The sequence below is a fragment of the Cetorhinus maximus genome, chromosome 34 (genome assembly GCF_964194155.1).
Source record: "Cetorhinus maximus chromosome 34, sCetMax3.hap1.1, whole genome shotgun sequence".
NCBI lineage: Eukaryota > Metazoa > Chordata > Chondrichthyes > Lamniformes > Cetorhinidae > Cetorhinus > Cetorhinus maximus.
In genome coordinates, this window is record NC_135912.1 from 3,250,906 (window position 1) to 3,273,675 (window position 22,770).

The 22,770-nt window shown below is 43.6% G+C and overlaps 1 protein-coding gene across 1 annotated transcript; it reads right to left on the minus strand.

The window, feature by feature from the left end:
* Positions 1–3,464: 3,464 nt before the first annotated feature.
* On the minus strand, positions 3,465–22,008 carry LOC144671683 (interferon-induced very large GTPase 1-like). Its single transcript, XM_078533695.1, has 5 exons — positions 21,925–22,008; positions 18,622–18,947; positions 17,871–17,960; positions 16,803–16,892; positions 3,465–8,648 (listed from the first exon to the last, which is right to left on the minus strand). The coding sequence occupies exons 2-5, from the start codon at positions 18,923–18,925 to the stop codon at positions 3,913–3,915; spliced, it is 5,220 nt and encodes a 1,739-aa protein (XP_078389821.1). The 5' UTR covers positions 18,926–18,947; positions 21,925–22,008; the 3' UTR covers positions 3,465–3,912.
* Between the last annotated feature and the right edge of the window lie 762 nt (positions 22,009–22,770).

Genomic DNA, 22,770 nt, shown 5'->3' on the forward strand with positions numbered 1-22,770 from the left:
ATATTATCTAAGAAAAGTGCTAATTAAGAATGGATGGCAGGATACTCAAGGTACAGATCGGGTGGGGTGGAAAGACAAACAAGGTATTAGATGTAGATTTAAAAATAATGGAAATAGGTGGGAAAAGGAGAATCTATATAAATTATTGAAAAAAAAAACAAAAGGGAGGGGTAAGAAACGGGGTGGGGATGGGGGGAGGGGGAGTTTAAGATCTAAAGTTGTTGAATTCAGTATTCAGTCCGGAAGGCTGTAAAGTGCCTAGTCGGAAGATGAGGTGCTGTTCCTCCAGTTTGCGTTGGGCTTCACTGGAACAATGCAGCAAGCCAAGGACAGACATGTGGGCAAGAGAGCAGGGTGGAGTGTTAAAACGGCAAGCGACAGGGAGGTTTGGGTCTTTCTTGCGGACAGACCACAGGTGTTCTGCAAAGCGGTCGCCCAGTTTGCATTTGGTCTCTCCAATGTAGAGGAGACCGCATTGGGAGCAACGAATGCAGTAGACTAAGTTAGCAGAAATGCAAGTGAAATGCTGCTTCACTTGAAAGGAGTGTTTGGGCCCTTGGACGGTGAGGAGAGAGGAAGTGAAGGGGCAGGTGTTGCATCTTCTGTGTGGGCATAGGGAGGTGCCATAGGTGGGGGTTGAGGAGTAGGGGGTGATGGAGGAGTGGACCAGGGTGTCCCGGAGGGAACGATCCCTACGGAATGCCGCCAGCGGGGGTGGACTTTTTATGAATGGGAGAAGGTCTGAGAATAAATTAAGTGTTTGTGGGCAGTTTCATGGATATATTGCATACATAGTGCTTTATGGCATTTGCCCAATTTACTTTTGCAAACCATTTTGATTGTAAGCAAATTTGGTTGGTTATTTTAGTCTCTACAAAGTAGCCTTGTTGGTGATGCTTTCTGACATTTGAGAGAAGACGTAAGCATTCTACGTAAACTGTCGTCAGCGGGTTCCTGCGAAGATGGTTAATTATCAGAGCTGGTTCAGGCAAAGTGACAACAGATTTTAATTCATAACGGATGTGAAATTGTTGTTTGATAGTTTGAGACAGAAACTTGGAACTGGAGTGGCTCAGTGGGTAGCTCTCCTGCCTCTGGGCTGGAAAGCGTCATGTTCAAGTCCCACTCTAGGACTAATTGGCCATGAAAGAACCCAGCCACTGGTGCAGGTAAACCAGTGTGTATTGGTGTTGGTCCCATTCTCCAAAATTGAGAAATGATTAATCTGTAGGAGCAATCAAAGTTTATCATTAGTGGATTTAGCTTTATGTGACGTGTAGCCTGGCTCTGATTTTTTTATGACTGAAGCGCTGAATACTTGTGCTCCAGAACTATGCTATGACTACTAGAATAGGTCAGATGCTTTGTGTTCCACAGTGACTGGATCACTTCCTGACCCACCAAGGCACCAATCAGAACCCTGGAGGGATGAACATACAAACATATGAATTAGGATTAGGAGCAGGAGGCCCCTCGAGCCTCCTCCGCCATTCAGTAAGATCACGGCTGATCTGGTTGTAACCTGAACTCCATATTCCTGCCTACCCTTGATAACTTTTCACCCCCTTGCTTATCAAGAACCTATTTACCTCTGCCTTAAAGATAGTCAAGGACTGTGCCTCAACCACCTTTTGAAGAAGAGAATTGCAAAGTCTCACAACCCTCTGAGATTAAATTTTTTTCCTCATCTCTTATTTTGACCCCTTATTTTGAAACAGTGACCCCAAGTTCTAGATTCTCCCACAAGAGGAAAAAATCCTTTCCGCATCCACCCTATCAAGTCCCCTCAGGATTTTATGTTTCAGTCAAGTTCAAATTCAACTCTTCTAAAGTCCAGCAAATACAAGCCTAGCCTGTCCAGCCTTTCCTCATGAGACAGCCTGCATATTCCAGGTATTAGTCTAGTAAACCTTCTCTGAACTGCCTCCAACACATTTACATCCTTCCTTAAATAAGGGGGCAAATACTGTACACAGTAATCCAGAATGTGGCCTCACCAATACCCTGCATAACTGAAGCTTAACCGTCCTACTCTTGTATTCAATTCCCCTTGCAATAAACGAGAATATCCTATTAGCTTTGCTAATTACTTACTGCACCTGCATACTAACCGTTGCAATTCATACACTAGGACACCCAGATCCCTCTGCATCTTAGAGCTCTGCAATCTGGAAATTTGGGGGTCAGTCACATAATATCAGAAGAGGTTCTACAAAATAACAATGATCAAATAAAATCAAAAATTTAGAATATTGATTGAATATAAACACCAAAGACTACCTAAAAACAATAGTAGTTAGATGGAGTACATTAGAAGAAACCAGAGTAAAGATTGAAGTGGATGATGTCACACTGGAACAAGTAGATAAGTCTACTTAAAGCCTGTCCAGCTTTTCCTCATAAGACAACCCGCCCATTCCGGCAGTGCAGCGACACTCAGAAAGCACCATGCCGTCCAGGACAAAGCAGTTTGTTTGATCAGCGCCTCATCCACCACCTTAAACATTCACTGCCTCCACCCCTGGTTCGCTATATGTGTACCATCTACACGATACACTTCAGCAACTCATCAAGAGCTCAGCAGAACCCATGCTCAGCACCACCTAGAAGGACAAGACAGTGCTGTGAGAGTATCTTTGCCACAGGGAGTGCAATGTTTCATGAGAAACAGAAACAAAAAAAATTACTGACCAGATGGAGGCATTTGGCCCATCATGTCTGTGCTAATTGAGAAAGAAGCTTCTAGCTTAATTCCAGCCCTTGGTCCATAAACTTGTAGGTTATGCCACTTCAAGTGCCTATCCAATTAATATTTTTTTAATGCAGTGAGGGTTTCTGCCTCTATCACCCTCTGGGTGACCAAACGTCTCCTCAACTTCTCTCCAATCCTACCAATTATTTTAAATCTCTGCTAAGGGGAGTAGGTCCTTCCTATCCACTCTTATCTAGGCCCTTCAATTTAATATCACTCAATTAAATCTCCCCTCAGACTCCTCTGTTCCAAAGGAAACAAATCCAAGAAGGCAAATATGCGGTAAATACTATCCAGCAATTTAATTTTGTATTTTAATCAGGAAAATTGTTTTAAGTTCATATTTAACATGCATATGTTATCGTTATATATTATTATATATAGTCGGTATCTAGGTAAGAACCCCTTTGGTGTCTATCCAGTCTTTCCTCATAGCTAAAGTTCCCCATTCCTGGCAGCATCTTCATAACGCTCCTCTGTACCCATTCTAGTGTGCCCACCACGACCCTCAAGGACAATTAGAGATAGGCAATAAATGCTCAGCCTTGCCCACAGCATCCTGAGAACAGTAGACAACCTGTGACTGTTATTTGCTACCAGCAGGAATGCAAAACAACATTAAGTAAAACAGGATACAAAAAGGAGCTAAACAGGACACAGGATGATGCATTATAAACTTTATTTAATCATTCCAGGATAATTTAAAAAAAGCTTTCAGAATTATGATATTGATTTGGTTCCACTCACTACAACCTATCTTAATTTGATCATTATCTGGCACAGCCTTAGTGGGGTTCCCTTTAAATTACCGCCGCCACAATATGAGAAATACATTTCAAGCAAATTCTAATCACTGAGATAAATATCACAGTGTACACATTGATCCGGAGGTGGGCAATTGATTCCTGTAAGTAGCAGACAAGACAGTTCAGCTCAATAGTATTCTTCGTGCTGTTTCTGGCAATTCTTTGCTTTCCGATTTTGTTAAAAGATAGGTTAACCCTGAGTCCTGAGTGATGATGAGAATCCTCACATGAAACAATGGAGTTAGTGCTCTCCTGTGACTGAAGTATTGTGAATGGTATTAAAAGTAAATGTCTGATTACAGTGTCTCCCTGAAGACTTCATCTTGTACTGTTCCAAGTACTTTATATTTTTGTTCACATATTGTATGTTTTCTTTATTTCTGCTTTTATGGTTTCCCTTTGTATAGTTTTCCAGTCATCAGGGATATCGGCTTCTTTGGCATTATAAGCCTCAGCAAGCTCTTTATTAAAAGTACACAGGACGTATTTCCAGTAAGATGCTGCTTGGATGCTGGTGTCTGGTGGAATATCCCAGGAGGCAAAATAATCATTTACACGGCGGTAGTCTTTGTAAGGATGAAATCTACCTTCTGTTGCTGCACAGCGGAATAAAGCATCAGATGCCACTGAAGAAGTGCACACTGTTGCTACAAGCTTTTCATTGCAAACATAGCGACAACATTTTAGACCCGTAGGCCTATGTGTTTCAGAAAAATGCTCCTTGTGCCCTGAGCCTCCCCGTTCACAAGGAACTCCACAGAAAGGGCACATCTTTCCACAGCCAAGAACTTGGCGGAAGATTTCTTTATCAGGCTGCACTGTCAGACGCGACAGAATTTCTTTGATGTCACAGTCTCCATTAAAGCCTGATATGAGATTCTGCTCCACATCATCCAGGGCTGCAACAATATCATTGGCAAACTCGCTAGCTTTGGTGGCATTTTGAAAGAGTACAATTTCCAAACTCCCCTTGTCAATCACAAAATCATCCTTCAAAATATCACAAACTTCTGTTAAAAATTCTGGCACATTTTCCTTCTTAGTCGCCTTTGCTTGTTCTATGGCACCTTTTGTCTTTCTTATCAGAGTTTGGATTATTTTTGTGGCAATCCCTGCAATTTTAGTTCCTCCTGTGTAATTCTTTATTATTCTTTTCCTAATCCAATCTTTTGCGAAGCCCTCATAGTTTGTAATGTAATGTTTGTAATTTTCCATGCAGTGCTCTTCCAGTAATTCCAGTAAAATCACAGCTTGGAGATAGGCTCTGCTGCTCAGTTCATGGTTTGTACAGCTGGCTTTTACATCCTCAACAATCTCCACACCAAGCTTTTTGTCAATGGCGTTCTGAAGAGCTGATTGGAGGCAGTTGCTGCACAGAGCTTGAGCTCTTTTCTGACTTTTATCTTTCTCTTGGTAAAGATCTTTAAAAGTGGAATAGTAGGCAGTTTTCATTTCTTCCAGACAAGTCAACGGATCATTTTCTCTAAAGAAATTTTGGTGCATCTTTTGGAAAGTTGGCAGGATGTGTCTACATATATACAGCTTTAGATCCACCTCAAAGTTAGTATTAGTGTGAAAGCCATGATATTCTGCATCATGTAACTTTTCATCAATTGTTTTCAGCAATAGTTGACAGTAGGTTGGATCAAAATCAACTTTTGCTTTAACCTTCTCCTGTGCATATTCCTGGGAGTCTTTTATCAAACTATTTGCAAACACTTGAATCTCATTGTTAGATGTATTTTTGAAAATGCTCTTAAATCTTTGGTAATAACTCCTTTCGATATGATCCTTGGTAACTTCAAAGGGATCCTTTCCTTTTCCAGACAGTTTTCCAGCTGCATCTAATCTCTGACTCACGGCACTGCCCCGATGTCGTAGACTTTGTCTCAGTTGATTTTCAAACTCCATTTCAATATTGTGTTTTTTGAATGACATTCCCTGAAGTGGTTTTACCGTGTCTCTCCACATCTGCTCAAACTGTTCCTGTAGAAAACTGTCATCGAGTTCAGTCTCCGACTGTTTGCATCTTTGTAAAAGTTCACTGACCTGTTTCTGAATATTTCCCTGATACTCCTTTTGTATGTTAATCAACTTGCCCATGCCTTTGCATCTCTGAATTGCATTGTCGCATCTCTGCTTGCTGTAAATCTCAAGCTCATTTCGCAAACTCTCAGCACTCAAGGCGAAGTCAGTTTTGAATTTCTCCACAAGGTGGATGTTCTCAACTTTGCTGTTGAAATATTGTTCCAGATGATCGAGAACCTTTTGTTTTTGAATCTGGAGGATGTTATTTGATTCTTGAATCAGAGTCTGACACAAATCATCAAGCTGATTCAGAGGATGGTTGTCGATATTATTCTCAGCCTTTTCAACCCAGGAATGCATGATTTTCCTAAATTGCCACTCCCACTCTGAGTACTTCAAATTGAGTTGGCTGTAAGCATCTGCAACTAGACTATTTCTGAAACTGAAAATGAAATTTTCATATTTGACAGCATTCCATAAACTCTTCATCCATTCTGTGAATTGATTAATTGTAAATGGTTCTTTTCTCCCTTTGCGTTGTTTAAATAAATCAAAAAGATATTTCTTCAACTCGAATATATTTTCACTGTAGCCAGTGTTTACCGGTGCCATGGGAGGAACACCGTGCCACAGGCCTGGAATGTACCAGTTGTTTATTTCAGGGTCGTATTCCATGACATCTGAAAACTTTGTGAACGCGCTGTCTTTCTTCTCCATCTTTGCTGCTGCCCGTGTCATTTCATTTAACTGATCCAGGAGGTGTTTCCTGTCTCTCATGTTCTGATCATGTGCCGACACTTCTCCCACATTTTGATGAATGAACTGACAGTTTGGTTTGTGTCCAACCTCTTTCATCCTCAGGAAGGCGTGCACCACGATCTGCAAGATGTCCTTCATTTCGGAAGAGTTTTCCATGGCCATGTTGACTAATGTAATGTCACTTAATCCAACAACCAGAGTTGCAAGCTCATTGTCATGCTCATGGCTGTCCTCCAGCTTTGCCAGTTCTGGAGCTTTTAACCCTTCTGTGTCAATAATCATGAGGTACCCACTACCAATCTCCTCTTTCAGGTCTCCTGTAATTTTAATCAGCTGCATGAAGGCTCCTCTTGTACATCTCCCACTGCTCACTGCAAACTGCAAACCAAACATTGTGTTCAAGAGAGTAGACTTCCCTGTGCTTTGTACACCTAATACAGTTAAAACAACAATTTTAGTGTCTGGTCCCAGTTTCTCTGAAAGGTTTGTGAGCACAGCACTGACCCACTGTTCAGATATGCTGGAAGCATCGCCATCTAAAAGTTCAAGTGGGAAGCCATTTAACATAAGATCAGCAGCAATGCTGGGAAGTGATGTGTACTGGCGCATATTTTCTGAGTGAGTATGTTCTTGAACTAAAGTTACCTCAGCTTCATAGATCTGTCCTATTTCTCGCATGAAATGTTCTAGCCCCAGGGAACTGTCTGATATTTGTTTGTCGAGGTCGGTGAGCTTTTCACTTGCACCAGGTGAAGCTTTATACTGTTGTTTATAAGCCTCACGTAATTCAGAAAGCTCTTGTCGTGCAGTGGCATCAAGAAGATATTTGATCCACTTCAGGAAAAAGTGTCTTTCACCATTGTCCATATTTGCCATTTCAGTGACAAACTCAGAAAGGCTTTCAGTAATATCGTATTCTAGCTGTTTCTTCCGCAGATTTGTTTGTTCAAGCCTGAGTTCGCTGTTGTACATTTCGACAGGCTTATCTCCACGATTTCGCTGACGACAAAGCTCCTTGCCTAACTTGGACCATTTTTTCCAGAGCTCTCCTTGTAAAGGTAGTTTTTTCATTTTGTACTCTGCCACGCTTTGCATGCTTTTCATGGCACCAGTTATTTCCTCTGCTACTTCTTTTATGTGTTGGCACCTTGGTTCATCTTCATCGACACAAATCTCTGACTCACGAGCGAAGGCAGCCATTTTCTCAATGCTCATCAGGTCAGTCACATCTTCCAGCGTGTCCTTGATGCTCGACTGGATTTGTTCAACAAACTCTGATGTATTCATGTTTTTGTTTTTAACAATGATATGATTCCGTTCCAGTTTCATTAACGGAACAAGTTTCTGGAGAAAGCTGCTCGTCACTTCCTGTTGGTCAGGTTGTGGATTGAGGATTAGGAAGTATCGTGTTTGCAATTGTGCAATGGAGTCCAGGAATGCAAACTCATCAGTACCAATCTGATTGACAAATATAAAGACTGCTGAGGAAACCTTAGCCAAGAAGTGAACTTGAGAGTGTAGCACATTTGCATCCCCACGGAGGTTGGCAATGAGAACAGGTTCTGTGAAGATATCAATATTTCTCTTACCACAAGGGAGATACCAGCAGAACTCAACTAAACCATCTGAGATTTTACGAGGAATGTCACCACATTCCATGCTGTGAGTGACAAAGAAATTGTGATGATGGTGTGGGTTACTTAATACCTCGTTAAGGACCTTTGATTTGGATGTGCTGCATTTACCCAGACGAATAAATGAAATGACATGCATTGGAGTAGTTGCCATAGTTGCCTCTTTGAATCCTTTACTTGCTTCCAGCGACTCAGGTCTCCACTTCTTCACGATGAAACGCATGGCCCACAGCATTAAGGTGATGCTGTCCTTACTGTAGTCTGGCAATAAGAGAGGCAAAGCAAACTGACACATGGACATCTTCATCATTATCTCTTGCTGCAGGAAGCTATCAGCACAAAGGAAAACTGCGGTAATGACATCCAGAGGATTGCACAAATCACTAGCACCTTTCCCCGGCTTATCAAAAAGGTTGGAAAAATTAGTTTTAACAACAGTCGCTGTTTCATCTTTAGGAACGTTTACTGAGCACCTGATGTTTCTGGATGTCAAGTTGAGAATCATAAGTTTCTTTAGAAAATACCATGGCACATCTTCGGAGCTTTCAGGTTTTGCGCAGACCATGGTTTCTGGGTCAATTTCAAGAATTTTGCTTAAAGAAAGTTTCTCTTGGAAGTATTTCTGCAGCTTCAGCTTGGAAAGCACTTCCTGAAAATTCTTTTCTTTGACTGTAAAATGAGAGATAAAAATGATGTTTCTAATATGCATAGTAAACACACTCCTGATACCACTGTCCATCTCAGGATGGAATATTACAGTTTCCACAAAGATTCAACATTTACATTGAGTTACACCAAGTTTATAACCAGAGATTCCCTTGAGAATTAATTGCCTATCTGTTCTGGCGAGAGTAAATTCCAGGCTTTTCTCCCCCACATCAATTGTTTCAAACCTAGAAACTTTTCACCCAGAGTCAACTGCATCAATAGTAGTTTCATTATTGAAGTTAACATCTCTAATTCAGAAGTTGTCGTCCTAATACTGTATGCTTATTTCCCTCTTTGCTTAAATGCCACCATCTTCTTCTATCTCCTAATAGGTCAGAGCAGTTAGATTGTCCAGAACATAGGAACAGGACGAGACCATTTAACCCCTCGAGCCTGGTCTGCCATTCAATGAGATTATGGCTGATCTGCAACCTAACTCCATACACCCACCTTGTCCCATATCTTACTCAGCTACCTGTTACCCCATCAGCCTTAAACTCGTCCAGATGTTTACTCTCCTGCACCATAAAAATTGCTCCTTTTGCCTACACTAAAAATGGCCCTTGACTCTTATCAACTGATTATGTAAGATATGCTGCAAAGAATCAGGTCATCAGGCCCAATCAGTCCATGCTGCTATATGCTGCATTCAGACTTCCCCTTGCCTTTCCTCATTTAAATCTATCATAGGAACCATTAATTCCTTTCTACTTTATATGCTTATTTAACCTTGCCTTAAATCAGAGGTGGGGAACCCCCAGCCTGGGAACCGGGTCTGGCCCATTGCACTCCTTCATCCTGCCTGCGGGGAGATTTCAAAATCTGGCCTTGGCTCCCAGCAAGTTTCCAGCAAGGGAACAGGGAAAGGTCCCAAAAAGGAGAGAGTGGACAGAGAAAGGTCCCAAAAGGATGTCTCAGGTAAGGGACAGAGACAGGTCCCAGTTAAGTAAAGGAATATGAGAGGAGCAGAGAAAGAAGCTCCTCCTGCTTTTCGAAGAGGGCTCAGGAGAAGCCCTGAAGATCCAAGAAGGCAACCAAAGGTTGCCGACTCCGTGTTTGGGCAGAGTTACCCCTTTGGAGTGCAGTGTTCTGCTCAGCACAGCCGAAGAACTGAAGTTGTGCTTGTGTTGGTTCTTGAGTGTAGACTCGTAAATACAGGGAAATAAGATCAAAACCCTGCAAGGTGGGCTGTTGATGAAGCCATCTTGCATTGGAGCAAGTTTTGGAAAGAATTCCAAAGCAAGATCTTCAAAGATGAAGATTGGAAACTCTCGTGAGAAGGAAAAAGTTTCAGTGTGATTGGTTGACTCATAGTGTTATGATCCTTGGCCAGACCCCCAAGTTATTGGTAAGAATCAGTTAGGGACCCATACGGTTTGTTTAAGGGAGACAAAGTTTGAGATTCAAGGCACTTGCTTAGTGAAGAAAGCCACAGGATTCACAGGTTTTGAGCAAACAAAAATAAAGTACTATATTAACAGGCAAACTCATTGTGTTACGGACATCTGGTGGGTTGTTGAGAAATCCATGGGATCTGATTTGGTCGCATTTGGCATTTATTGTGCAGTGCAGTGTGTTCAACCACAGTTTGCCTGTTAATTCACATGTACCTCATACTTAGCCTGAATGTTAGAATATAAGTTAGATATTGTAAATGTTTTTATCTTTCTGACCCTGTATAGCAAAGTTTATTTTTGTTTGTTCAAAATCTGTGGAATCCTGTGGCTTTCTTCACTGAGCAAGACTCTTGAATCTCAAATTTTGTCTACTTTAAACCAAACGTTGTGGGTTCCTAACCGATTCTTACCAATAACCTGGGGGTCTGGCCAAGGATCATTGTATAAGTTGGGGTTTCTTGTGGGATTTCGAATCTACAGACAAATACAAGTGCTGGTGCTTGCTGAGGTTAAGGTTGATAAGATTCCCGCAGTGAATTTTACGATACTGATTGAAAAGCAGAATGGCTTTGTCAATTGCTAAGACTTTTCTGGTGAGGGAAGATTTATCCCTAAGAGATTCACAACAATTACCCGAGGCTAGGTTAATTGCACTGGCAGAAGAATTAGAGTTAAAATCAGGGGCTAAGAAAGCCGATGTAATTGAGGTAATCGCATAGCATCCACAATTACAAGGAGAAAAAGTTCATCCAGATAGCAATTCAGTTGAGTTAGCTGGAATTCAGTTGCAGATCAGATGGTAAAATAAATGAAAAGTTTGAACTTGAGTTCCAGAGAGAGAGAGAGAAGTTAGCAAGGGAGGAGGTAAAAAAAGAGAAAAAGAAATGGAAATGTGAAAGCTTGATTTCAAAGATAGGAAATCAGACAGCGTGATCCGGCTAGAGAAAAGTTTAGGTTATGGGGTGAGAGTCTCGCAGTTCGGATGAGTAATCAAGTCCCATTCTGAGCTTTGATATAACAAAGAGATATTTTATCTAGTTTGAAAAGGTGGCTACAAAGCTAAAGTGGCCAAAGGACACATGGACTCCCATTTTGCAAAGTGTTTTGGTGGGAAGGCTATGGATGTGTATTCTAGCCTTTAGGAAAAATAATCTTCAGATTATGAGTTAGTTAAAACTGCAGTACTTAATGCTTATAAGCTTGTCCCTGAAGCATATCAGTTGAATTTTGGTCTATAAAGAAAAGACCAAATGAAACATTTGTAGAATTTGCTAGGGAGAAAGAAATCTTGTGGGACTGGTGGTTTTGATCACTGAAGCTAGAACAAAATTTTGAGAATTTAAGGGAGCTAATGGTACTGGAAGAATTTAAAATAGCATCCCTGTCATGAAGATATTAATGTATATAATGTTATTGGAAATTATTTTTAAATTGGACTTGTAGTAGGGTCTGTGTCTGTGAGCGTGTGGCTTAATTGAATTAAAGCCAGATAGCCTGGGTGCTTTGATGTATAGTAGTTTGAGATGTTACTTAGATAAACAAAAGGCTAGAAGGTAAAGAGTACATTTGCATTTGTTGAATAAACCATTCAAAAGAAGGGAGTAAAATCTTGCACCTAGCTAGGAGACACCGAGCAATGTGTTTATGTTACTAATAAAATTGATACTATGAAAGGGGTTTTATTGTTGGAAGAGGTGGAATTCAAAGACCTATGGATACGATGAGAATTTACATTCAAAGGGAGGGCTATCAACAGTAAAGAGTTTTGTATGTGCAGGTCAGAGGCATGTAAGATCTAAGCAGCCTGTAAGCCCTACAACTGTGGGCGGAATTTTCCCAGAATTGCACTAAGTGTGATAGTGGGCAGGCAAAAGGTAGTCCTACCTGCTGATGAAAATAGTGGGTTTTCACGCCCTGTCTTCCTGAGCCCGCCTCTATTTATGCATTCCAGGAGACACGCTGTTTCAACGGCGGGCGGACTCTCATTCGCCCCCTCACTATCACACTGCTGTTGGATCATGCCAGCCGCCATCTTTAAAAGGCAGCTGCCAGCAAGGCACTCATCACCACCAGCTCAGCACCGCTGTCTGAGAGACATGGCCAGCAAAGGCAAAAAGACTGTAGCCTCCCACTTCAATGACAGGTCCCTTGAGTGACTGCTGGATGCTGTGGAGGCCCGACGGGATTTGCTCTACCCCCACTCTGGTCGCAGGATGGGTAGCAATGTGACCAACTCGGCTAGGGAGGTGGTGGCAGCGGTGTTCAGTGCGAACAACCTGCAGAAGAGGACAGCCACCCAGTGATGATCTCCGTTCCACTAGGCTAAGTTACTCTTTTCATCACTCCCAACTCACGCATCCACAGGGCCATCACCAACTACCAGTGCAAGGGACATCACTATTCACTCAGACACACCGTCATTGCCCTCATCCCATCCATGGGAACACTCCCCACCCACATAGGCCAGGCAAACTTATCATCTGACTCAGCAGGAGCCCTAATACATTCTCTCCATCTCTATCTTTGCAGGACAAACTGGCTCACAACAGGAGGGAAAGGTCGCAGATAGGTAGAGGGATGCTGGAGATCAAAGTTCTGACAGAATTCGAAAACAAGAAGCCAACCCAGCAGCCTCTATGGACCCTGGAAATCTGCAGGGATCTGCAAGCAACTCAGGATGTAGACGTCATGCATACTCCCTGGAAACCGTGCATATACCTGTAGGATGCGTTTCTGGTGGTTGCATACCAGCTGCACGTTCAGTGAGTGGAAGCCTCAGTCATTTGATGAAGCCCACTGAGTGTAGCGGTGAAGACCTAAGCACCACACAAGCGCCGTCACTTGCACCCTGCACCCGTGGGAATTCCAAGATCCGGGAGAATCTAATGGCCCTTGCACCCTGGCTGCCCTGGTCCCGGGCAAAAAGCACAAAGTTGTGTGCCATGAAGAAGATGGCATCCGTGACCTCATGGATGCATTTGTGGGTGGCAGATTGTGAAATTCCACAGAGGTCACCTGTGGAGCCCTGAAAGGAGCCACTGGCATAGAAATTGAGTTCCGCAGTCACTTTCACAGCCACTGGCAGTGGATGCCCTCCATGTCCCCTTGGAGCCAAGTCCTGCAGTAAGTGGCAGATGTGAGCCACCATGTCCTTAGCCATGTGCAGTCATCGGCGACACAGGTTCTCAGTCATCTACAGGAATGGCAGGCGGTGTCTATAGACCGTGGGTGTCATTAGGCGCTGACCAGCCAAGGCTCGCTGTTGCTCCTGGGCAGTGTGTGGGGGAGCCACTGCTGCCCCTTCTTCATGAGGCTGCTGCTCCTGCCTTTGTGCGGCCAGGTGCCTCAGTCACTCTCTACTCCGTCTTCTACGGTCTCTCTAGGCCATCAGGCATACAGCAAGGTCACCAGGATCTATGATCCTGACATGGCCCTCCTGCAGCATGAAAGAGAGGGAGAGACGTGGTTATCATGGATGTACTTGTCAGTTTATACAGATGTCCCTAATGCGTGGCCACTCCCCTTGCTTACCCTGCCCCACACCTCAATTGCCTGTGCATGGGCTGCAGTGCCAGGCCAGGCCTTGACCCCCGCCTACCTTCAGCATTCGCCTCCGAAGCTGTCCTGCACCTGCTCCCAGAAATCCTCCCCCTTCACCCTCAGCAGTCGCCTCTGAGGCCAAGCATCTGTTGCCCTTGACGCCCCTGAGGCCTGTAAACAACAGGCGAGCTGTGGAGAACGCTGCTGCTCACTCACCTCAGTTTCCCCAAAGTGAATGCCACCAAGTACATGTCGCATGCGTGCTGTTGTGAAGCACATCGGCGTGCTTTCCCACCAGTGTAGACGGACGATATGGTGGGGTTCCAAGAGCCCGGCAGGATGGCCTTTTAAGTACATGCTAATATATTACAATTAGCTCTCTGCCGACCCATGCTGGGAAACGCAGCCCGCCATTGGCGGGCAGAGCGGACGATCGCGACCTGCCTTCACGCTATCGTGAAGCAGGTCATGCCATATTTTCCATGCACGGCACCTATCACGCCCGTCGCCAATGGACTCGGAAAATTCCACCCTGTCCCTGCAAAGGAGAAATTGCAAGGGACCAAATTTCGAATTCGTAAGGTTTACTGTGCTTTGCCTGGTGTCTGTTTAAAGTCTATGGGTTATTGTTGCCTTGGTGAAGATTTACCTGGGAATGATTAATTTGGGGATTTCTTTAAAAGTTATTATTGTAGTAATTTGTAGACATTTAAATGTTTTAATTTGTTGTTAAATTAATAAATGTGTAATTTAGTTTTTTATAAAAACCTCTTGAGACTCGATGGTTTTCTTTCTGAATTCAGAGCTGCATCTCAAACATACTAATTGAAAATATAGGTTATGACAGTTGTTCATATTTCCCTTTGGGGTTTAAAAACTCAGCCTATACAGACTGCTGTGTCATAACAATTGGGGGCTCTTGGAATTGGTGAATCTTAAGGTTATGAGTACGAGAAGCACTTTGAATTTAGGAGTTGGTGAGGTAATTTTATAAGTGGTGAGACTGTAGGATGGTTTTGGCAATTGCTAAGAATTGTCTAGGAGTAGAAGTTATAACACTGATTAGGTTATTAAAAATATCCAAGGTTAAGTTAACAGAGTTGGAAGATAAGTTAAAATTGGGGTTACCTGTGGGTTACCTAGGAAAGCAGATATAATTGGCATTTGAAGTTGGAAGTGATACCTGACACCAGTGAGTCACAACTGGAGATAGTGCGACTTCACCCAGAGAGTGGTGAGCCTGTGGAATTCGTTACCACAGAAAGTAGTTGAGACCAAAACATTGTGGCCAGGATTTTCCCCTCGGCGATTTGGGGGTGGGGCCCGTTCACCGAGGGGAAAATGACACGGGATGATGGCAGGAGTAATCCCCGACGTCATCCCAGTCCCTTTAAATTTTTAGGAAGGTGGGCAGACAGTGAAATCAGCTGTCCACCCACCGACCTGTCAATGGCTAATTGAGGCCATTGACAGGCTAATTAAAGTAATTAAAGACCTCCCTGACCAACCTTAAGGCTGGCGGGCAGGCCAGGAGCCCCAGCGGGCTCCAGATTGTTCATGAAACTTTATCCGCTGGCGGGATGAAGTTTCATGTCCGTTTTGTAAAAAAGTAATAAAGTTTATGTGTTTTTTATTATCATGTCCCATCTCGTGTGACATTGTCACATGAGGGGGAAGATGTTAATAATTTTTAAATATTTCTATTTTTACACTTAACTTACCTGTCACGAATCTCCCTGAGACAGCACTTTGCCTCAGGGAGCAGTGCGCTCTTTCACGCGCATACGCGAAAGAGCGCACTTTGACAGATGGGGCATCCCTGCACCCCCTGCACACGCTTCCTGTTGGGGATGCCGCTGGGCAGGCCTTAATTGGCCTGCCCACTTAAAATGGCGGCGGGCCCCGTTTCAATGGCGTGGGTCGGCTGGCTGCCTGCTGCCGAACCGCTGGGGCTCGCACGCCATCTGAGGGCAAAATTCTGCCCTGTATGTTTTCAAGAAGGAGTTAGATATAGCTCTTGAGGGGAAAGGGATCAAAGGGTATGGGGAGTAAACGTTTGCTGCAATCTTTCGATAGCAAAAACAAGTGATTGGCGGAGGCAAAGGAGAGATTGTGAAAGATGTCATAAACAAAAGGTCAAAGGGTTGTTAATAGTGGTGGTACTGGCTAAAGGAGGTGCTAATGGTGACATTAGGAGTGGAGAGCAGAACGTGATAATGGCAGGACCAGGGTAAGCACTCTGGAAAGTGACAGATGGCACTCATGGGGGTGGGGTGGGGAGAGGGGTCGGTGGTGGGGAAAAAGATCGAAAAGGCTAAAAGTTGGGGATACAACAATGAATAAAAATAGAAATAAAATTTTTAAAATAATAATAATGAAACTAAGTGGGGAAAATAATTAAAAAAATAAAAATGAATATAAAAAAAAGGAGGAATCAAAAAGGGGTGAGGATGGAGCAGGGAGTTCATGATCTGAAGTTGTTAAACTCAATGTTAAGTCCGGAAGGCTGTAAAGTGCTGTTCCTCTAGTTTGTGTTGAGCTTCAGTGGAACATTGCAGCAGGCCAAGGATGGACATGTGGGCATGAGAGCAGGGAGAGCATCTTTATTCCCACCACTGTCCCCTACCCCCACCCCACCCCCAGTAGGGCCACCTGTCACTTTCCAGAGTGCTGGAATCGAACTGGCTCAATTTGTTATTAAATTTGCCGGCCACTGATCAAGACCTTGGTATCTTATCCTTAGAGTGCAATATTACTAACTCAGTGTTCCTACTTTGTATAGTACTCCATTCTTAAAAAACAGTGGTATGAAAGGATGATGTTGTAAGTAATGTATGCAATCCCTTTGCTATTGTCAGAAGAGTGTTAGCACATTTACAGTAAATCATTCAGAGCTTTTGTTATGACGTAGAGCAAAGAAATTTCACACGAATACGGTAATGCAGTTGTTTGTAACATCATATGAGGTGAGTTCAATCAATGAATTCTTTCAATTGCAAGACATGTCTATTATGTCCATTAGGAATGTGAATCAGTAGGTTAAAGAAAGAGGTTTGATTTGTAAGCAACCCCACCATTATACAGATCACAGTAAAACCTTTGCAGAGCATGACAGGCCCAGTTCATTCAACAGAATAAATTGTTGTTTGTTGCTCGCACGGTTCATTAAAGGATGTACCTTCTTTTCCAATTCTGTTTTGTTGTTCTTGATTGAGCAAAGGCCCTTCGGCAGCAGGTGTCCCATTTACATTAGTGTGGCAAGATTCACCTGAATAAGGAGTACAAACAGATCTTGTAAACTATACATGAAAATGGCACTACTTGTACAAAATAAATGGGAACATAGGAACAGGAGGAAGCCATTTAACCCCTCAGCCTGATCTATTCAGTGGGATCATGGCTGATTTGTGACCAAATTCCATATACCTTTGCCCCATATCCTTTAATACTAACTTCTAAAACACTTCCTGCAAAGTCAGCAATGCCAGTACTTCACTACCTACCTACCTTGAAGAAGTACTGCTCTGCTCTCCGACAGGTGTTTCGTATCTCTCTTCTGCCTTGTTCTCTCGCCCCAGCCCCCTCCCCCACCTTAAACCAGTTTATATTTCACCCCTCTCCTAATTTTACTCAGTTCTGTTGAAGGGTCATGAGGACTCGAAACGTCAACTCTTTTCTTCTCCACCAATGCTGCCAGACCTGCTGAGTTTTTCCAGGCAATTCTGTTTTTGTTTTGGATTTCCAGCATCCGCAGTAGTTTTTGTTTTTATACCAGTAGATCACTGGCTGGAGAGCTGGTGAGACCCCACATCACCTCTTTTTGGGACGACCCACCACTTCTTGTTCCACCCAGTCCATTCTTAAAAAACAGTGGTATGAAAGCATGATGTTGTAAGTAATGTATGCAATCCCTTTGCTATAGTCAGAAGAGTGTTAGCCCATTTACAGTAAATCAGTCAGAGCTTTTGTTATGACGTAGAGCAAAGAAATTTCACACGAATACGGTAATGCAGTTGTTTGTAACATCACATGAGGTGAGTTCAATCAATGAATTCTTTCAATTGCAAGACATGTCTATTATGTCCATTAGGAATGTGAACCAGTAGGTTAAAGAAAGAGGTTTGATTTGTAAGCAACCCCACCATTGTACAGATCACAGTAAAACCTTTGCAGAGCATGACAGGCCCAGTTCATTCAACAGAATAAATTGTTGTTTGTTGCTCGCACGGTTCATTAAAGGATGTACCTTCTTTTCCAATTCTGTTTTGTTGTTCTTGATTGAGCAAAGGCCCTTCGGCAGCAGGTGTCCCATTTACATTAGTGTGGCAAGAGTCACCTGAATAAGGAGTACAAACAGATCTTGTAAACTCTACATGAAAATGGCACTACTTGTACAAAATAAATGGGAACATAGGAACAGGAGGAAGCCATTTAACCCCTCAGCCTGATCTATTCAGTGGGATCATGGCTGATTTGTGACCAAATTCCATATACCTTTGCCCCATATCCTTTAATATTAACTTCCAAAACACTTCCTGCAAAGTCAGCAATGCCAGTACTTCACTGGCTGGAGAGCTGGTGAGACCCCACGTCACCTCTTTTTGGGGAGACCCACCACTTCTTGTTCCACCCAGGCACTTGCCTGCCACTGGCTTGTCATTTCCTTGGATCAAGGACCCTAGGGTCGGAAGTTCCATCCACTGAGAGCCGGGTTAATACCTACAGTGGCAGTATGAGTGGCCTTTGATTGCCCAGTCAAGGGCCTCAATTGCCGGCAGGGTGGGAAAGCTGTTCTTTAGTTTTCCTACCATGGACCTAATCAGGGTGGAGGCGGGAATGTGGTGCGGCTCTCGCTGTCACCAACCTTGTCACGGAGGAGGGCACAAGATTCCAAACCTTAGAGTTATTATGCACAGGAGGAGGCCATTTGGCCCATTGAGTCCATCTTGCAATCTAATTGTTAATTTAATAATACTGACTTGCTCGGTCTCACTCACCTCTTGTTGCAGCATAAAACTCAGACAACATTTCATCCAGTTCTGGTATTTCACTCTGTAGGTTTTGCAGGACCTCCAAAAACCTCTCACAAGTCTCCTCTCCCTTCTGAACCACAGTGTTTATAAGTTTTCTGATTCTTTCTGTGGGGCCTGCGATCGCATCTATCTCATTATACTCATCCTTTGTGATGATAAGCGTCGCATCCAACTCATCAAGGATGATATTTGGTTGCTCTTTAAAAATGTTCATGAGCTTTCTACGCATTTTCCGTAGAATGTCTGATGGACTGTGTTCTCCAGCCATTTTGTGGAACAAATAGAAACACCTACAAGGAAATGCAAAGTCATTATCCGAATAGCCATTAGATTTTGAAAGGATATAAATTGGAACATTAATTCTCTGTGTCGTATTCTGGTCTTCTTTTACAATATTGTAAAATCTGATTCCTAACCACAGACTCAAAATAATACTCCCAATGCGTAGGTGAGAAATACAAGATGAAATTTAGTGCCATTTGAACTATGATTTATTTAAGCATTCATTCATGTGAGGTGGAAAGGCCAGCATTTATTGCCCATCCCTAACTTTCCTTGGAAAGATGCCTTCTTGAACAGCTGTTCATAACCTGCCCGTGTCCATTGCTATGGAACTGGGCAACACTTAAACTTGATTGTAGCTTTGGAGCGAGCAGGGCCATTCTACTGGCTGCCTGAGCACTTAGCAGGGGGATGCGTGGCATCCACAGAGAGAGCTCATGGTATAGACAACCTGCTCCTCTTAAAGGCAGTCTGCCCTTCTTAAAGGAAAGCTGCATTGAAGGACAGTAGTCTGCCACTTAATATCAGTACCACAATTCTAAAACAAGGAAAATGGAGCACCAGGGCAGAGATGGCTCCCAGTTTCACAGATGCAGACATGGAGGCCTTAATGGTAGAGTTCGACAGGAAGAGAGACGCCGTGTTTCCACAATGGGATGTGAAGCCCCAAGGACCATGCTCAGAAGGGAATGGGAGCAGGTGGCCAGGGAGGTTAGTTCCTGGAGATTGGCCCCGAGGGCCTGGCAGCAAAACCGGAAGAAGGTCAGTGACCTTAAGTGGGTGGTCAATGAATACAGCGCCACATGACATTTCTTCCTGGCCACACCACCAGAATCTCATGAAACTTAATGGACAACACCCACATCACTCGCCCAACAATACTCATTGCACTCAGAACTTAAGCATAACATCCAGATACCCACATCACCTTCACACACCTACCGATGTTGCCAGCATTACACCAGCTCCCATGGCTTTCACCTAGGTCCGGCCAATCAACTATGATAGGCGCATGAACCAAACACTGCAACAGAATCACTGACACTCTTCCCTTCCTTTTGCAAGACAGGTGGCCATTAACAGGAGGGAGCAGACCAGGCGTGAGACAAGGAAGCCTGCATCTCCTCGGCCCTGTGGAGGAGATGCTTCTGAGTATCATCGGGCCGAATGCAACAGAGCAAATGGCATCAGGCATCGCTTAGAACATTGAAGATGATGGCCTTAATGCCTTTCTAAACTCTCAGCTCACCCTCATCCTGTTATCTGGCTTGATGAGCAAGGTGCTGTTGGTGTGATCATGAACCTCTTGCTTTTCACTTCACCCCTCCCTTCCCTCACACCAGCCTTCCCCTTTCTGATTTCCTGTTATCAAGCATCCAAAGACCATCATCTGCTCACCAACAGTACACCCAGGAGGAAGAAGAGAAATCTACAGACAGCATGGATGAAGAGACCCCTATCATTTGATCTGACACTCGTAGCTACCAGCTCAGACACTGGCACTGACATATCTCAGAGGCAAGTATAGAGTTGGTATCCACACATTGTGAGTCATCAGGCAGGGGGAAAGGATAATTTGTGCGCCAGTTCACTGGAAGGCGAGATCGCAGACAAATTCTGCGACGGGGGCCCAGTTGAGGAACTTTGATGGGGCAGCATGGAGGGTGCTGATGGGTGTGCACACCGAGATGCTGAATGTATTGGCTGGCCTGCTAGATGCCTTCTGTCACTGTCATGGAGCTTGGAGGAGAACAGCTCCAACTTGGCCGAGGTCATCATGCAGAGCTTCCCCTGAGCTGCCTCTGCTCCATCTCCCTGTCATACTGCAGGCCCAGAGGCACAGCCACTGTTGTGCCATTTCTGTTGCAGTCTTTGTATGAACAAGTCACTAAATCTTCTGCCCTCCCCTTGAGGATACAGTGAAACGCCGTAGCAAACAGAGAAATTCACCACAACATCTTCAAAAACATTCCAGAGTACTTCCAGAGACTTTGGATTGGCAGGGTTATCCTAAATTACCTTACCTGGAAGTTGAGTGCCTGGCCCTTTAAATAACACCACAATTGGCCCCTCTTGGAGCTGAATGCCTGTTCCCTGTTGAATGGACCTGCGGGTCTAAGCTCACGAATAGAGTCTCAAATCAGCCAGCGGGACTGTGTGACGCCATGACAGCACTATTTAAGAGGGTCCAGGTGCACACAGCGGGCCGATGGCGGCGGGGGGGATGTGTGATTGGAGGATGGTTGTTGGGGTGGGGAGGGGGCACCCATATAAGCATGCTTTCCAACATGGAAATGCTGAGCCCCACCCTGTTTCCCAATCCGCTTGCCTCCTGCGCCCATGCCCAATCTTCTTTCTCTGATCCCATGTCCTTAGCTTTGCGCTACCTGCCCCGCCAACCCTCAATCTCTTGACCCCATTTCCTTACTCTACCACTTTCCTATGAGTCCCCCCCCAGACCTGATTCCTGTTTTGTAGATTCCCCTAGCCATTTCCTGACCCCGGTTTGCCAGCATCCCTTTCTCCACTGAGCCCCCATTCCCCCAGATTTGGCAATCTGTTGGAGAAAACAAAATGCTTCACATGATCAGTTTGAAGGTTTGAATTCTATTATCTCTATACCTGGTCTCTGATGATACACAACCATCTTATAGAGGATTACATATAGTATACAGCACAGAAACAGACCAGTCAGTTTAACCAGTCTGTACCGACATTTATGCTCCACTCAAGCCGCCTTCTGTTTTTCCTCATCTAATTGTATCAGTATAACCCTCTATTCCCCTCTCTAATTGTCATTTCACATTTGTGAAGCTTACAAGGAGTCAGTTTACTGTAATTACTGAACTAATATCACAGCGGCACACCGTTAAAATATTCTGACAGATGCTTCAACCACAATGAAAATTCTCTGGACAAATTTTCACCTCATTGAGGTCCCTAAAATAAGTAGAAACTACTTCATTAAAAAAATCAGTGACTCACCCAAACTGTTAACAGTTTCCACCTTTTTCAAGCAACAGGCTTTGCTATTCACTCTTGATGTTAGTAGCTATTCTCAGCTGGAATGATTAGAATTTGCATAACATTTTATATTGTTCAACCAGGGAACACCCATTGCACTGCCTCCAACACATGTTTTCCAATAAATAGACAAGTTTCAGTTTCAAAAACAGTGAATCATTATACTTTTACCTAGTTGCACCCATAGCAAAAAAATGTTTTATAATCACAATGACTGGACCATTCTTCAGAGGATCTCATTGTTTAAAAGGCCTTTTGTTTGGGTTTTGCAAAGGTTTCCTGCTGAAGTTGAAATGCAAGACTGGGAGAGCACTTTTGGGTTTCCAGGACTATTAACTTAGCACTTTTAAGGGGAATTTAGATTAAAATTACAGCAGCTGTCATTTTCGATAAGGATTGGATCAATATAATAACGGTGATAGAGGACTTGAGAATGGAATTGTCCGCACACAGGCAGTCCAGCAGTAAACTGTATGAAGGTTGACTTGCATTTATATAGCGCCTTTGACAACTTTCTGGTGATCCCGAGACATTTTATGGCCAAAGAAGTATTTCACTCTGCATTGTTGTAATGTGCACCTGTGGCAGCCAACTTGCACGCGGCAAGAAGCCAAAAAGAGCAATGCTATAGTAAACAGATAAAGTCACAAAGAGTAATTTATGACACAGAGGAAGGTCATTCAGGCCCATTGAATCCATGCCTGCTCTCCATTTAGTCCCATAGGCACACAGGTTTATTTTCTTGAAGTGCACATCCATTTTCCTTTTGAAATCATGGATTGTCTCTGCTTCCACTGCCCTCATGGG

What these genes read in the sequence shown, in the direction of transcription:
- LOC144671683 (XM_078533695.1), bottom strand. Translation starts at nt 18,925, where the DNA reads ATGGCTGGAGAACACAGTCCATCAGACATTCTACGGAAAATGCGTAGA. An exon ending in GTTTTATGCTGCAACAAGAG is followed by an intron (nt 17,961 to 18,621) that starts GTGAGTGAGACC and finishes CTCCTTATTCAG; the next exon opens with GTGACTCTTGCCACACTAAT. An exon ending in AAACAGAATTGGAAAAGAAG is followed by an intron (nt 16,893 to 17,870) that starts GTACATCCTTTA and finishes CTCCTTATTCAG; the next exon opens with GTGAATCTTGCCACACTAAT.